Genomic DNA, 12,564 nt, shown 5'->3' with positions numbered 1-12,564 from the left:
AAAAATAAAAAATTATTTAATTTTTTGTGAATAGTTTACGTGTTTTTTAAAAAATATATATTTTTTATTTTTTTTGTAAACTACACTTGCCAGTGAAAAAAAAAAGAAAATATTTCAAAATTTTATTGAAAATTTTTTTTTATTATTGTCGAAATATAAAAAGGAATTATTTTGTTGACGAAAAATAAAAGAAAGATTGCTCTATACTATTATCAGTGCCGCCACTCGTAGATTTGGAGATGGTAGGAACAAACACGTCACAATCGCACATGTAAATACGATTATAATTAAGAAGGGGAAGGAGTTTACCAAATCGATCGGAGAGAAGAGGGAAACTGAGCGTGCTTTTCGCTAGGGTTTTTTTTTAGTTTTTTCCTCGCCAAGAACAACAGAAAGAACAAGAAGCTAAAGCAGACACGCCTCACTCTACACCTCTTCTGAAATCGTAAGTGAATTTCCCGCCAAACACTCTCTCTCTCTCTCTATTGAAGATTTGAATAGCTATTGCTCACGGCATTGTTTCCTATGAAATGAGTTTAAGGTTTTATTGCGGCTTTTGGCTTCCCCCGGAAAGTAGTTTCGGGAAAATGTTATAGTAAGAAATTGTTTTCTTTGCAGTCTTTGACGATTTTGTTTTTATTTCGAACTTTATTGGTATTTAATTTTTTCATTGTGTAATTAATTTTGGGGAAATTATTTATTTGCATTATAATGGTTAGTCTCTTTTGTTATCTTTTAACAAAATACGTAAATGTTTTTCCATAGAATTGCAATGCTGTTGTTGCATGCTAAATCATTCCACTCTGTTATCTTATTTCCAGGTTTTACTACTCTGGTCAAGGAGAGGCCTGCTATGAGAGTATGGTAGAAGTTGATGAAGTCGAGAATCTTGAATTTAAGTGGGGTAAAAAAAGAGGACTTGGTGGCGGAAAGAAAGATGTTCAGTTTTATGAATCTTTTACTTATGATGGTCTCGAGTACACCCTTTATGACAATGTTTTTATTCGCAAGGAAGGTGACCCAAAGCCTTATCTCGGCAAACTTATAGAAATATGGGAGAATCCTGATACTTCAAAGGAAGTGAAGGTTTTATGGTTTTTCCGACCTTGTGAGATCTCAAATTTTCTTGTGGTTAAATTGACTCATTCCAATGAAATATTTTTGGCGTCTGGTGAAGGAGTAGGCCTTGCCGACATTAATCCCTTGGTAATTGGAATTTTATAAATTGTTTCAGTATTTGATCTTTCATTTTCAGGGTTTTAATATTCTATACCCTCTGCAGTTACTTGTTATGTTACAGTCTGATTTCTGAGTTTTGGTATTGACTGACAGCTAAATTTTTATGCTTTCTTTTGCACTTTATTATCAGAAGTATTTTGAGCTTGACAATTTTGAGGGGTTTTTGGTTTTCCATTCATCTAAACAGTCAAATGTTAATTTCCCTGTTTTGTAAGCTGTTAAGATTTTGTTAACAATTTGCTGGAAAATGCAATTTCAGGAAGCAATTTCTGGAAAATGCAATATAGTTTGCGTTTCAAAGGATAGCAGAAACCCAGAACACTCAAATGAAGAGCTCCAAATGGCTGACTTTGTGTTTTACCGTACTTTTCATGTTGGGCATTGGATTATCTCGGATAAGATAGGCGATAAAATTGCTGGAATTGATGGTATTTCTTTTAATCATCTAACGCTCCTTCACAGCAATTTCTAGTTTAATTCTGGTTAATTTGACTGTTGAAATTCCTTTTTTGTCCCTCAAATGGTTGCAGTTAAATTTTTCTTTAACCGAGCGGGCTCTCAGAAGCCCTGTTCTGTTTGTAACCTTGGTATAGACAATACACATGCTAGGGAGAATGCTATGGCAACAAATGAAAGGGATATTTTGTGTAAGCTAAATTCATCTGATGATCAATTTCCTGAAGATGATGAACAAGAGGGACAAAAACCTGTGGTTGGAGAGAAGCTAGCTGCCAATGATAGACAAGAGAATGTCTTTGTTTGTAAAACTGCTTCTCCTAAAGTTGAAGAAAATTCAGATGTAAACGTGCGATCAGTTAAACCAAATTTCTCCCTGGGAGAGAAGCCTGTTTCTGTTGTAGCTACAGAGTCAATTGAACTGACCAACATCAATGATAGACAGGAAAATACTTCTGGTGAGAAGATAGATTTGAGCTGTAATGTTAAAGAAAATGCATACTTAAAAGTGTTGTTAGTTAAACAGGAAAGCACTTCTAGTGAGAAGATAGGTAGGGTTGGTAAGTCTTTTGTCAATCAAGTCAAAGTTGATGAAAACTTTAAATCAACTAAGGATTCAGGTGAGGTAGATCAGAGGTCACAGAAGAAAGCAAAGCTTGATAGTACTGTGAAAGTGTCCAATGACAAGAACACGAATAAGGATTCAGGTGAGGTACATGAGAGGCCACAGAAGAAAGCAAAGCTTGATAGTACTGTGAAAGTGTTCACTGACAAGAACATGAATAAAGATTCAGGTGAGGTAGATGAGGGGCCACATAAGAAATCAAAGCTTGCTAGTGCTGTGAAAGTGTCCAATGACAAGAACATGAAAAAAGATTCAGGTGAGGTAGATGAGAGGCCACATAAGAAAGCAAAGCTTGCTAGTGCTGCAAAAGTGTCCTGTGAGAAGAACATGAATAATGTGCTTAACCCAAACCATGATTTTGATGGCAATAATTCAAAGCCCTCAGTGCTAAATTTCACTGCTTCTGAAGATAAATCAAGACGTGCTATAGATCCTCTTGGGACAACTGGAAACTCTTCCAAGAAGGTGAAGGTTGATGATAAATTCACAAAACCTACTAATGGCAAGCAGTCCAAAGAATGTCCTGCATGGCCTCCAAAGGATGGCATCAAAACTGGTGATAAAGCAGTGGGAGTTACCAGTAGGCCTGATTCTGTAAGTGCTATTTTGGGGTTGCCTTCTCCTTTCCTTTCCTATCCTTTTGTTCCTAATCAGTTTCATTTTAATAGATCTTATGTTAATGAACATGGGGTTCTAATGCATATTTAAGGTATAAGCAAGGGGATTGGAATGTATCTGATAAGAAAGATGTGATTACTTTGCAAAATTTTAACAGCTCTTTTCCAAATATCTTAATTTGGAAATTATATTGTTCTGAAGTAATAGTTTTATTGCACTTTTGGTATTATCATATAGATGATAGATAAATCTTATGAAACTCAAATTTACATGGAAGAATAGTGTGGTCTCATGTGAATTTTTTGCTACCTTAGTTCTTGTTTTTACTCAAATCCCTTTTTTGGATGAATAAGTTTTATTCTGGTCTTGCTCATTGTGTCCTGGATAGTATTGTGCTTGCAAGTTTCTGCTTTCCCCCTTTTTGTGGATGAACTTACTATTGTCCTGATATCCCAGTTTCGTTCTCCATGATGTGAAAAAATTTGTGGAGATGAGATTTTTCTTTTAGTTCTTACAATTTATTGTTTATGCATGCTGACAGGATAGGAGCAAATGGTTTGCAGAACTTGTAAGTAGTTCTCTGTCACTCTTGCATTTGTTTAAATTAGTTTCAGCAGTCCACATTGACAGTCATTGCACTTGTGAAAATTGGTCTACTATCTTTAGACTGATCTGCAAATTACCTCATCCAATGTTTCAGCCTTGGGAAGAAAGAATGCAGGATGCACATGAGCATGGAAGACTTGTCCTGTTTCAAAATTTGGATCCATGTTGCACTTCGGCAGAAGTGGAGGTAGTAGCTATATTTTGAATCACAGTGATTTTGTTGTGTCTGGTAGTATTTCATATTTCCATGCATACATTTCTCTTTTTCTTCTCCTCTTCCTATGTTTTTGCCTTGTTCTTTTTGCTGCTTCCATCTGAAGAATTTAGTTTTATATTTTAGGATATTGTTTGGAGTGTCTTCAAGGAAACTTGCAGAGCAAAGGTGGTGCAGCGGACTGCATACTCTAGCCCCCATTCTGGTATAAAAGCATCCTATATGCAACTTTGATGATTTGATAAAGTGCTAGAAAACAGTTTTCTTCCCTTGGAACTATCCAAAAGTAATACCATGGCCTTGGATAGTTATCTGAAGCTTGAAATGAAATATTGCCAAAATTTATAAATAGCATATGATATTTTGAGTATCTAGAGGTCCTGATATAGAACTCTGCTTTTTTCCTCGTTAAGACTAGATATATAGTCATGTTTCTGATATGAAATGTCAAAGAAGATATCAGAACAGGGAGATGAGTAAGGCTGGCCTGAGTGTCGTGCTGAATGCTTTTGTTGTTTGCCTTAGGTGTTTTTTGAAAATTTGTTGTGTTGTTGTGTCTGTGTCATATAATCTTCATGTCCTATGTCCCTTTTTGTGCTTCCTGTCCTAGTTTTTCAAAATACCAATATTTAAAACCTTATCCAGAACTAAAAGGAACCTCTTTTGGTCCATCAAGTATAGCAATTATTGATGCACTGTGTGTTCATGTTGTAGCTCAAGCTTTGGCTATATTCAAAACAAGTGAAGTAGCAGAGGGGGTTGTTACAAAATTGGATGAGGGATGCTTGCTGCTACCGAATCGGAGGTATGGGTGCAACCATAATGAATCAGTGGTGTTGTGCAAATGTAATCATTGTCATTACTCCAGTTTCATGCTTTTTGACTAGTGGCTTCAACTTGTCAAGTAATGCTGTGGTTTGCTAGTACTCATGTCAGTTAGAGTATGTTGCCTGAAGTACTAGTATGCCCCTTACGACCCAGATGTTGGGTTTGAAAAGTTTTATCTTCACAACTTACTAGAGGCATTTTCATTTTCATTTTTATTGCTGTTTTTTCATACGACCTATGCATTCTTGATCAGCTTTTCTGTTTCTGCAATGAAAAGAACTGGTTTAGGTCTTCTGGGTACATGATCTCATTTTCTAGTGTATGCAAATTCACCTCTCTTCGTTCGCTCATCCTTGGCTCTTTCAATTGTGTACTTTGTTATTCATCTTGCCTGTTTACACCATATTGTTAGTCTATGCCGGTCCCATTGTATGGTAAATTTCTACCTTAATCATGACCTTGAGATCAATTTATGGCATTCAGAACCAGCCTTAGGAGCAGTTAGGATGCTCCTTGTTTGCTTTTTATGTAACTTTATTTCTTGTTGTGTAGGCCACTTGTTGCCAGCATGGCAAATCCTTGCTTTCCCAGGAAGCAATCAACATTTGTAGGCCATCTCATTCTTGATAAACTCAAACCCCAACGGGAGATGGTACCTCTTTCTCCTCTCTCTTTCTCTCTCTCAGGTTACAGGTGTTTGATTGATGTTATAACATGGTTGCTAGGTTACACACACCTTCAATTTTGACTTATTTAGTGATTTCTTTTTCCTTTTCTATATCAGTTAATTGGTTTCTGGGTGTTCCTTTTGTTTCCAGAAAGAAGCAGTATCTACTTCACATTCTTCCCAGCCTAACACACTTGAATATGATATGGCAATGGAATGGTGCTTGCTTGTAGAAAGATCAGATCAGTTCTGGAAAAGATTATATAAGGTCTTAAATTTCTGTTGTTCTTATTTTGTGCATCTGCCTTTCATGGTTTGTGTTTGGTAAACTGAGTATTTTGAATATTTTAGCGACAAGGGGAAGAGCTGGAAAAACTGAAAGCTAAATTTACGTCCAAATGAGCACTAATAGTATTTTGCTTCCCCTAATTTTGGTAAGTAATTGCAAAACAATTTACTACCCGCTTCTGTTGTAAGAATATTGTGCTTTTCTTTATGAATGATATGGCTGCTAATGTTCTGGACAGTGTGTACTTTTGAACCAAAAAGAAGCCTTTTTGTGAAGCAAAACCACCAATGTGGACTTTTTGTTCAGACCATCTGATGGTATGGTATGGTCTCTAACTAACACATCATTTTCTTTGTTTGTTGCAAATCCGCTATACTTATCACTTCTTTTGAAAAATATATTCCAGTGGTCAAGCTGGTGGAAACCTGATTCCAACTCTGTTCTCAGATGCTCTCCAACCAGGTTTTGCTTGCTGGAACTGATAGAATATGCACAATCAAAGGCCCGAGCTCCTGTCCTAGGCAGTGGAGGCAAATTTTGTGATGAGCGGATGTAAATATAATTCTCCTTTGCGGCTCAGTTTTAGCATGATGTGCTAATTCCTTATACATACATACATACATACATACATACATATATAATTCTGATATATAATTTTGAAAAATACATACATGATGTGCCAATTATGGGTGGGAACTTTGAGAGTTAATTCTGATATATAATTTGCTAAGTGAACGTTTTCAAATGGTTGCTGTCGGGGGAGTTGGGTAACTCTAGAATTAGAACTTAGAGCAGTTGCTCATCGATTGAAGAAGGGATGCAGTATTTAATGGTTAGGTGGTTTGATTTGGACATCCCTACCACCGAATTACCTGTATGCGTTTTGTCCGTCTTGCACTTTTCGGTAGAAAGTCGACAGTTCAGATATTGTTAATGGCTTATTTAAAGGGACACTGACATTGACTTAATTTGCAAAGAAGAAACTCGAGACAACGTTGGTTCATTGATTCTCAATGTCGAAAGAGCAAGGCGGTGCGCTTTTAAGACAATGAACGTGGTTCAAGACTCAAAAGGTAAGTCTTTTTCTTTGAAAAATGGTGCTTGGGGACCGAATATTTCAAACTGATTTGCGTATAATTAGTATGTATGAAACATCTGGCGGCCGGCATCTAGTGCCAAAGTGCCCAATGCATGCTGTTCTTTCCTTAGACAGAGTTTCATAATTCCTCTTCTTACAAAAAAAAATGTATAATGGTGGAAAATGTTCATGGATTATTTTTTTAAAATTTTTTTATTATATTTAATTAAATTTTTTATTTTAAATTAAAGTAATTTTTATAATTTAATTAATATTAATTATAATATAATTTATTATTTTATGTTCACGCCATATTGATGTGATATGATAATATTATCTATATTACTAATTTATCAATGTGTTAGTATGGGTATAAAGTGATGATATTTTAATTAATAATATATTATTTAATTTGGAAGAAAGATATAAATATTTGATTAAATATAATGAAAATATCATTAATTTAAATATTTTCAAATAATTTAAAATTTTTTTAAATATTAATCCAAGCTTTATCATTCGATTTTACCGACCTGTAAAGAATAATCCAAGAATTCTCAGCGCACCTAATCGTAATGCCCCATGCACGGAGATTATTCGTTAAATTTTAGGGTAGTTTGCTTGGATCTGTTTCTTACCTTTTATCTTCTCTGTATGAACCATTTATAGTAATGGAAGCCGAAAAGGAAGATGAAATGGGATGATAGAGCAATTTAAAACCGTCGTGGGTGATCAGAGCCGTCCATCAAGAGGATGCGATGCCAGTTGCAAGACATAATCGAGCAATGAAGAAAACGACGTCGCAAAGCTTTAAAATATGTGACCGTTAATTTAAAAAACTGAGAGACAAGGACACCTCGTAATCAATTACAGCGAGTACAAACGCATACCCCACTCTCATCACTGCTCTTTTCTTTCTCTCTGCTGCGTACCATCTCTCTGCAAACCTCTCTGTGCAAGCTTGGCAGTATTCCACTCTCTTGTCATGCTCCACCTCATTCCCATCTTCCTCTTCTCGCCCCCCACCAATCCCTCGTCTCTCTCTCACCTCTAACCCAGACTTATTTCCTAACCAAACCAAAACAAGAAAAAGTAGTAAGAGAGAAACCGAACCACCGCACCGTTCGGTGTTTACTCTTTTTTTTTTTAAAAAAAAAAAGAAAAATGGGTTGCGCCCAGTCCAGAATAGATAACGAAGAATCGGTGGCTCGTTGCAAGGACCGCAAGACCTTGATGAAAGATGCGGTTATAGCTCGCAACGCCTTCGCGGCTGGTCACTCTGGCTACGCCATTTCCTTGAAGAACACGGGCGCCGCCTTGAGTGACTACGGCCACGGAGAAGCCGCAGAGCCTCTCGAACACCAACACCAGATCCCTCCTCTTGACTCCACTCCTCAGCCGCCTCCACCGCCTCCTATGATTGACAACCTGCCTCCGCCTCCTCCACTTCCTAACTTCTCTCCTAGCCCCGTCGCCCCCATCAAACGCGCCGTCAGTATGCCTGCTATGCCCGTCAAGAGTCGTAAGGAGTTTGATTCTTCCCTCGCTATTGAAGAAGAAGAGGAAGAGGAAGAAGAAGAGGAGGAGGAAGAAGAACATCATCTAGGAAACGAGGAGCGTGGAAATAATAATAATGAAGATTTGAGAAAAGATTCAAGAGGACCCAACAGGGAGGAGATAACCCCACCAAGGACTCCGGAGAACAACAATGTGGGCCACCAGCCGCCTCCGATGCCCGAAGCTAAAAACATGGCTTGGGATTACTTCTTCAGGGTCGACGATAACATGCCCGGTCCGAGCTTGGGTTTGGACAACATCAATAATGAAACTGAGAATACAAATGCTGATGCTTTAGAGAAGAATGTTGGTGTTGGTGTGGGGTTTGACGGCCATGGGGGAGTTGATAGTGAAATTGAGCCGAAGACGCCGGAGAGGCCGGAGGAGAAGGTGGCGATGCCTGTGGAGGTTGATGATAAAGGGAAGCAGCAGGTTCATATTGAACATTCGAAAACTGCTCCCGCAGATTTCAGGGGAGTGGTGAAGGCTGTTTCTAGTGTGAATTTAATGCAGGTTCTGAATGAGATTGATGATCATTTCTTGAAAGCATCCGAGAGTGCTCAGGAGGTTTCTAAGATGCTGGAGGCTACAAGGTTGCATTATCATTCCAATTTTGCTGACAATCGAGGTAATTTGCTTGTTTTGCCGCATTGATTTGGTCGTACGTTATATAGATTATTGTTAATTTGCTAATAAGTTTTGGCTGTGAAGAATTTGAGTTTTTTCATGGTTGATGTCCTTGGTTGTGTTCGATCAAAGCAGGAATTTGTCTACATCTTTTCTGTGAAAGATTGAAGCTTGAAGTCTGTTGAGATCTGAAAAAAGAAAAAAAATTGTAATTTTGGATGATTTAATGGGCTTTTTGTGTTGGGTGGCTTTACATTTAGATCTTGTTGTCCTTTAGCTTTATGTGAGAATCTGACCTTGACCTCAGATCTTTTTGCTTTATTCTTTACAAAAAAATAAGCTGCTATATTTTTTGGGGGTCAAATGGTGCCTGGTTGACTATTCTAAAGTTACCAATATTTTACTCTCTGTTATTTCATAGGTGATAGTCATCACGTTGCCAGTAGAATAATGCACATTTAGCTTTAAAAGTTAAAAAACAATTCTCTGTTGGGTTGATATTTAAGAATATGTGTATCAAGCTCACAGAAATTATGGATTTTGGCTCATAATCTTGTTTTTTTAAGTTGTAATTGCAGTTACAATGAAAAATGCTTCAATGTATTATATGACATATATTGATCATGTTTGTGATCCTGTTGATTGCAGGACATATTGATCATTCTGCAAGGGTCTTGCGTGTCATTACATGGAATAGGTCTTTCAGAGGTATGACAAATGGTGAAAATGGGAAGGATGAACTTGATTCAGAAGAGTATGAGACTCATGCCACTGTTCTGGATAAGTTGCTGGCATGGGAAAAGAAGCTTTATGATGAAGTTAAGGTATATTTTAAATCTTGGGTTTATCTGTTTCTTCTTTTTCAAATTATATGGCCTGCTGCATACCATGGCTATCTATATTGCTTCCTCAATAAACACCTTTCTCTGTATATTTGGATTAATTATACCTATGTAGATAATAGCCATGTCATGTTAAGTTCCCTGTTAATCAATCACAAAGCTAATTTCTGCTAAATGTATATTTGCATAAATGAAAGATCGTTTTAATTTTAATATTGGTAGGCTATTCTTTTTCTTGTATTTGACCTTGTTCTGAATCTTATGCAAATTTGGTCCCTGTTGTAGCAAGGAGAGCTGATGAAGCTCGAGTATAAAAGGAAGGTTGCTTGGTTAAACAAGCAGAAGAAACGAGGAGCTAGTGCTGAATCATTGGAGAAAACAAAAGCGGCTGTAAGTCATTTACATACGAGATACATAGTTGACATGCAGTCCATGGATTCAACAGTGTCAGAAGTTAACCGATTACGTGATGAGCAGCTGTATCCAAAACTTGTTGTGCTTGTTCATGGGTAAGTTTTTCCTATAAAAATATCAAGAAAGCCATGTATTGCTTCTAATTTTGCTGTATAATATCTTTGATGAAGAGATTATGCTTTCTTTGTATTTGGCATCTTTTCTTCATCAACTTATCCTCAATTGTTTGTGTTGCTTGTATGTGTTGCGTTAAGAAACCAACTTATCACCAATGACTTTTGCTGGTTTTGATCATGTACCCTTATTGCACTTAAGTGCGTGCAAATCTTGAAGTGAATTTAATCGTGACCATGAAATTTGACATCTGTATTGCAGGATGGCTAACATGTGGGCAAGTATGTGCATACATCATAATAGCCAGCTCCAGATTGTTGAAAAGCTTAAACCTCTTGACATTGCTCATGCTTCCAAAGAAACGACAAAGCACCACCATGAGCGCACCATCCAACTTCACAATGTTGTCCAAGAGTGGCATTTACAATTTGATAAGCTAGTGACTCATCAAAAGCAATACATCCAAGCTCTCAACAGCTGGTTAAAGTTAAATCTCATCCCTATTGAAAGCAGCTTGAAAGAGAAAATCTCATCTCCTCCACGTGCGCAGAATCCTCCAATCCAAGCACTCCTCCATGCATGGCATGACTATCTTGAAAAGCTTCCTGATGAGGTTGCTAAATCTTCAATCTTGTCATTTGCTGCTGTGACAAAAACCATAATTATTCATCAAGACGAAGAGATGAAGCTAAAAGAAAAATGTGAGGAAACTAGGAAGGAATTTTTTCGCAAGAACCAGGCATTTGAGGAATGGTATCAGAAGTATAAGCAACGGAGAACCGCATCTGATGAAATAGATGCTGAAAGAGGTGAAGATGCGAATGCAAAGGATCCTGTCTCAGAGAGGCAATTTGCGGTTGACAGCTTGAAAAAGAGGTTGGAAGAGGAAGTCGAAGCTTACCAAAAACATTGCATTCAAGTGAGAGAGAAGTCTCTGGGAAGCCTTAAAATTCGCTTGCCTGAGCTATTCCGGGCTATGTCAGACTATTCTCGTGCGTGCTCTGATGCTTATGAGAAGTTGAGGACCATCACCCTTTCACAGAAACCAAATGGTGCCCCCTCCTAGAGACATCAGCTCCGTTTTGTCAGTAATTTCCTCTTAACTTGTATCTTAGTGAACTGCAGTTTTTACGCCAGACGGTAGTTCTTGGCAATGCAATGTAGCTATCTTTTATTTATTCATCGTCCATGTGCAAAAGAATTTGGTGTTATGCTCCTTTCCACTGCCTTCTTCAACACGAAAGAAAAACAAAATCCAATTCATTGGATCCTTTTGGTTTTGGAAATACTAGAAAATTGCCGGAGGTTGATGCGTGACAATCAAAAAAGAATTCAAAGTCTAATGTTCTATCTACTCGGTAGGATATTCTCCCATAAATTATCAAGGTCAGAAGGATATTCAAATAAAGTAAAACTCATCCTACAATCCCAATGCAAGGTTGTATACTCAAATCTTCCCAACTTTTCATTTTACTTAGAAGTGGTTAATGATTAATTTGTTCTCAAAGGATAAGATTATTATTTGAGTTCAATAAAAAAATTGAACAAACATGATTAAATATATAGATAATTAAAAATACACAATAATACGATTAATTAATTATATTTTAAATGAATCTTAAACGACTTTGACACAATTATCATAAATTTAAGTCTATTTTAAATGAAAACCGTGTTCGTATTTAATTATCTTGTTGTATCTTGGACATGCGTCTCGCCCAAAGGTGAGCCGGTTAAACCTTCAAAGCCATAATTCTTTATTCATGAATGTTGGTTGAGATGGTTGACGTCAGGTTATTCAGGCTCCAATATACATTTACGATGGGGACATAATTTTGGTATCTGAAAAGATAAGCAAATGACCAAAAACTTGGGTGAATAATGGGATTAACTTTTTGCAGTCCACCATTCTCAAAGCAGGAATTCACAGGTCCATCTTGCAATGGAGAAAGAGATTATGTATGATGGCGACTGAATAGCTGATCAACTATAATTTCAAGAATTACGATTCAAGCCAGCTTTTCAAACTTGGAAACTATGGATTTAGTGTACTTTTCTACAATTGACAGTGCTTGTCAACAAAGTGTTACTGCCATTGCTTACCACTCTAATCTTATTGTATATATATTTGTATTTCCATTGCTGATACAAAAACTGGCACGCCGCTGGCAAAGGAAGACTCTTTCGGCGGTTTAACTTTTGACTCTTAAAGCTGGGAAATGTGGTCCTCTCTTCTGTGGTAGCTTACCTTTAAACTCTCTTATGGCTGGAGCCTTTAGCCTGTTAAAGTTCCTCAATTTCTCTCTCATTTTGTTCACAGGATTTCGGGTCCATCTTTTCTTCATGATTCCACCTTCACCAAACGTACGTTTGATACCTTCTTATCAAGA

The 12,564-nt window shown here is 37.1% G+C and overlaps 2 protein-coding genes across 7 annotated transcripts; both read left to right on the top strand.

The window, feature by feature from the left end:
* Nucleotides 1-209: 209 nt before the first annotated feature.
* LOC18587915 (bromo-adjacent homology (BAH) domain-containing protein) lies at nucleotides 210-7,712 on the top strand. 6 transcript variants are annotated; one of them, XM_007011969.3, is made up of 14 exons: nucleotides 210-445; nucleotides 822-1,206; nucleotides 1,499-1,667; nucleotides 1,770-2,914; nucleotides 3,480-3,506; nucleotides 3,639-3,731; nucleotides 3,885-3,963; nucleotides 4,473-4,563; nucleotides 5,139-5,238; nucleotides 5,405-5,521; nucleotides 5,605-5,687; nucleotides 5,781-5,864; nucleotides 5,949-6,615; nucleotides 7,290-7,712. In XM_007011969.3, exons 2-11 carry the CDS (start codon nucleotides 862-864, stop codon nucleotides 5,653-5,655), a joined length of 2,217 nt encoding a protein of 738 aa, XP_007012031.3. In that variant the 5' UTR covers nucleotides 210-445; nucleotides 822-861; the 3' UTR covers nucleotides 5,656-5,687; nucleotides 5,781-5,864; nucleotides 5,949-6,615; nucleotides 7,290-7,712. The 6 variants fall into 6 exon arrangements, with proteins under 6 accessions (XP_007012031.3, XP_088665937.1, XP_007012032.3 ...); XM_088809811.1 differs by lacking the exon at nucleotides 7,290-7,712 and adding an exon at nucleotides 542-595 and having other exon boundaries at nucleotides 5,949-6,210; XM_007011970.3 differs by lacking the exon at nucleotides 7,290-7,712 and having other exon boundaries at nucleotides 5,612-5,687; nucleotides 5,949-6,210.
* Nucleotides 7,594-11,385, top strand: LOC18587914 (DNA ligase (DUF630 and DUF632)). Its single transcript, XM_018127698.2, has 4 exons — nucleotides 7,594-8,805; nucleotides 9,453-9,628; nucleotides 9,932-10,155; nucleotides 10,436-11,385. The coding sequence occupies exons 1-4, from the start codon at nucleotides 7,785-7,787 to the stop codon at nucleotides 11,238-11,240; spliced, it is 2,226 nt and encodes a 741-aa protein (XP_017983187.2). The 5' UTR covers nucleotides 7,594-7,784; the 3' UTR covers nucleotides 11,241-11,385.
* Nucleotides 11,386-12,564: the final 1,179 nt, after the last annotated feature.

The sequence above is a fragment of the Theobroma cacao genome, chromosome 9 (assembly GCF_053813885.1).
Source record: "Theobroma cacao isolate CCN51 chromosome 9, ASM5381388v1, whole genome shotgun sequence".
NCBI lineage: Eukaryota > Viridiplantae > Streptophyta > Magnoliopsida > Malvales > Malvaceae > Theobroma > Theobroma cacao.
The sequence above is the reverse complement of the archived record's forward strand: the minus strand, read 5'-3'. Positions and strand labels throughout refer to the sequence as shown.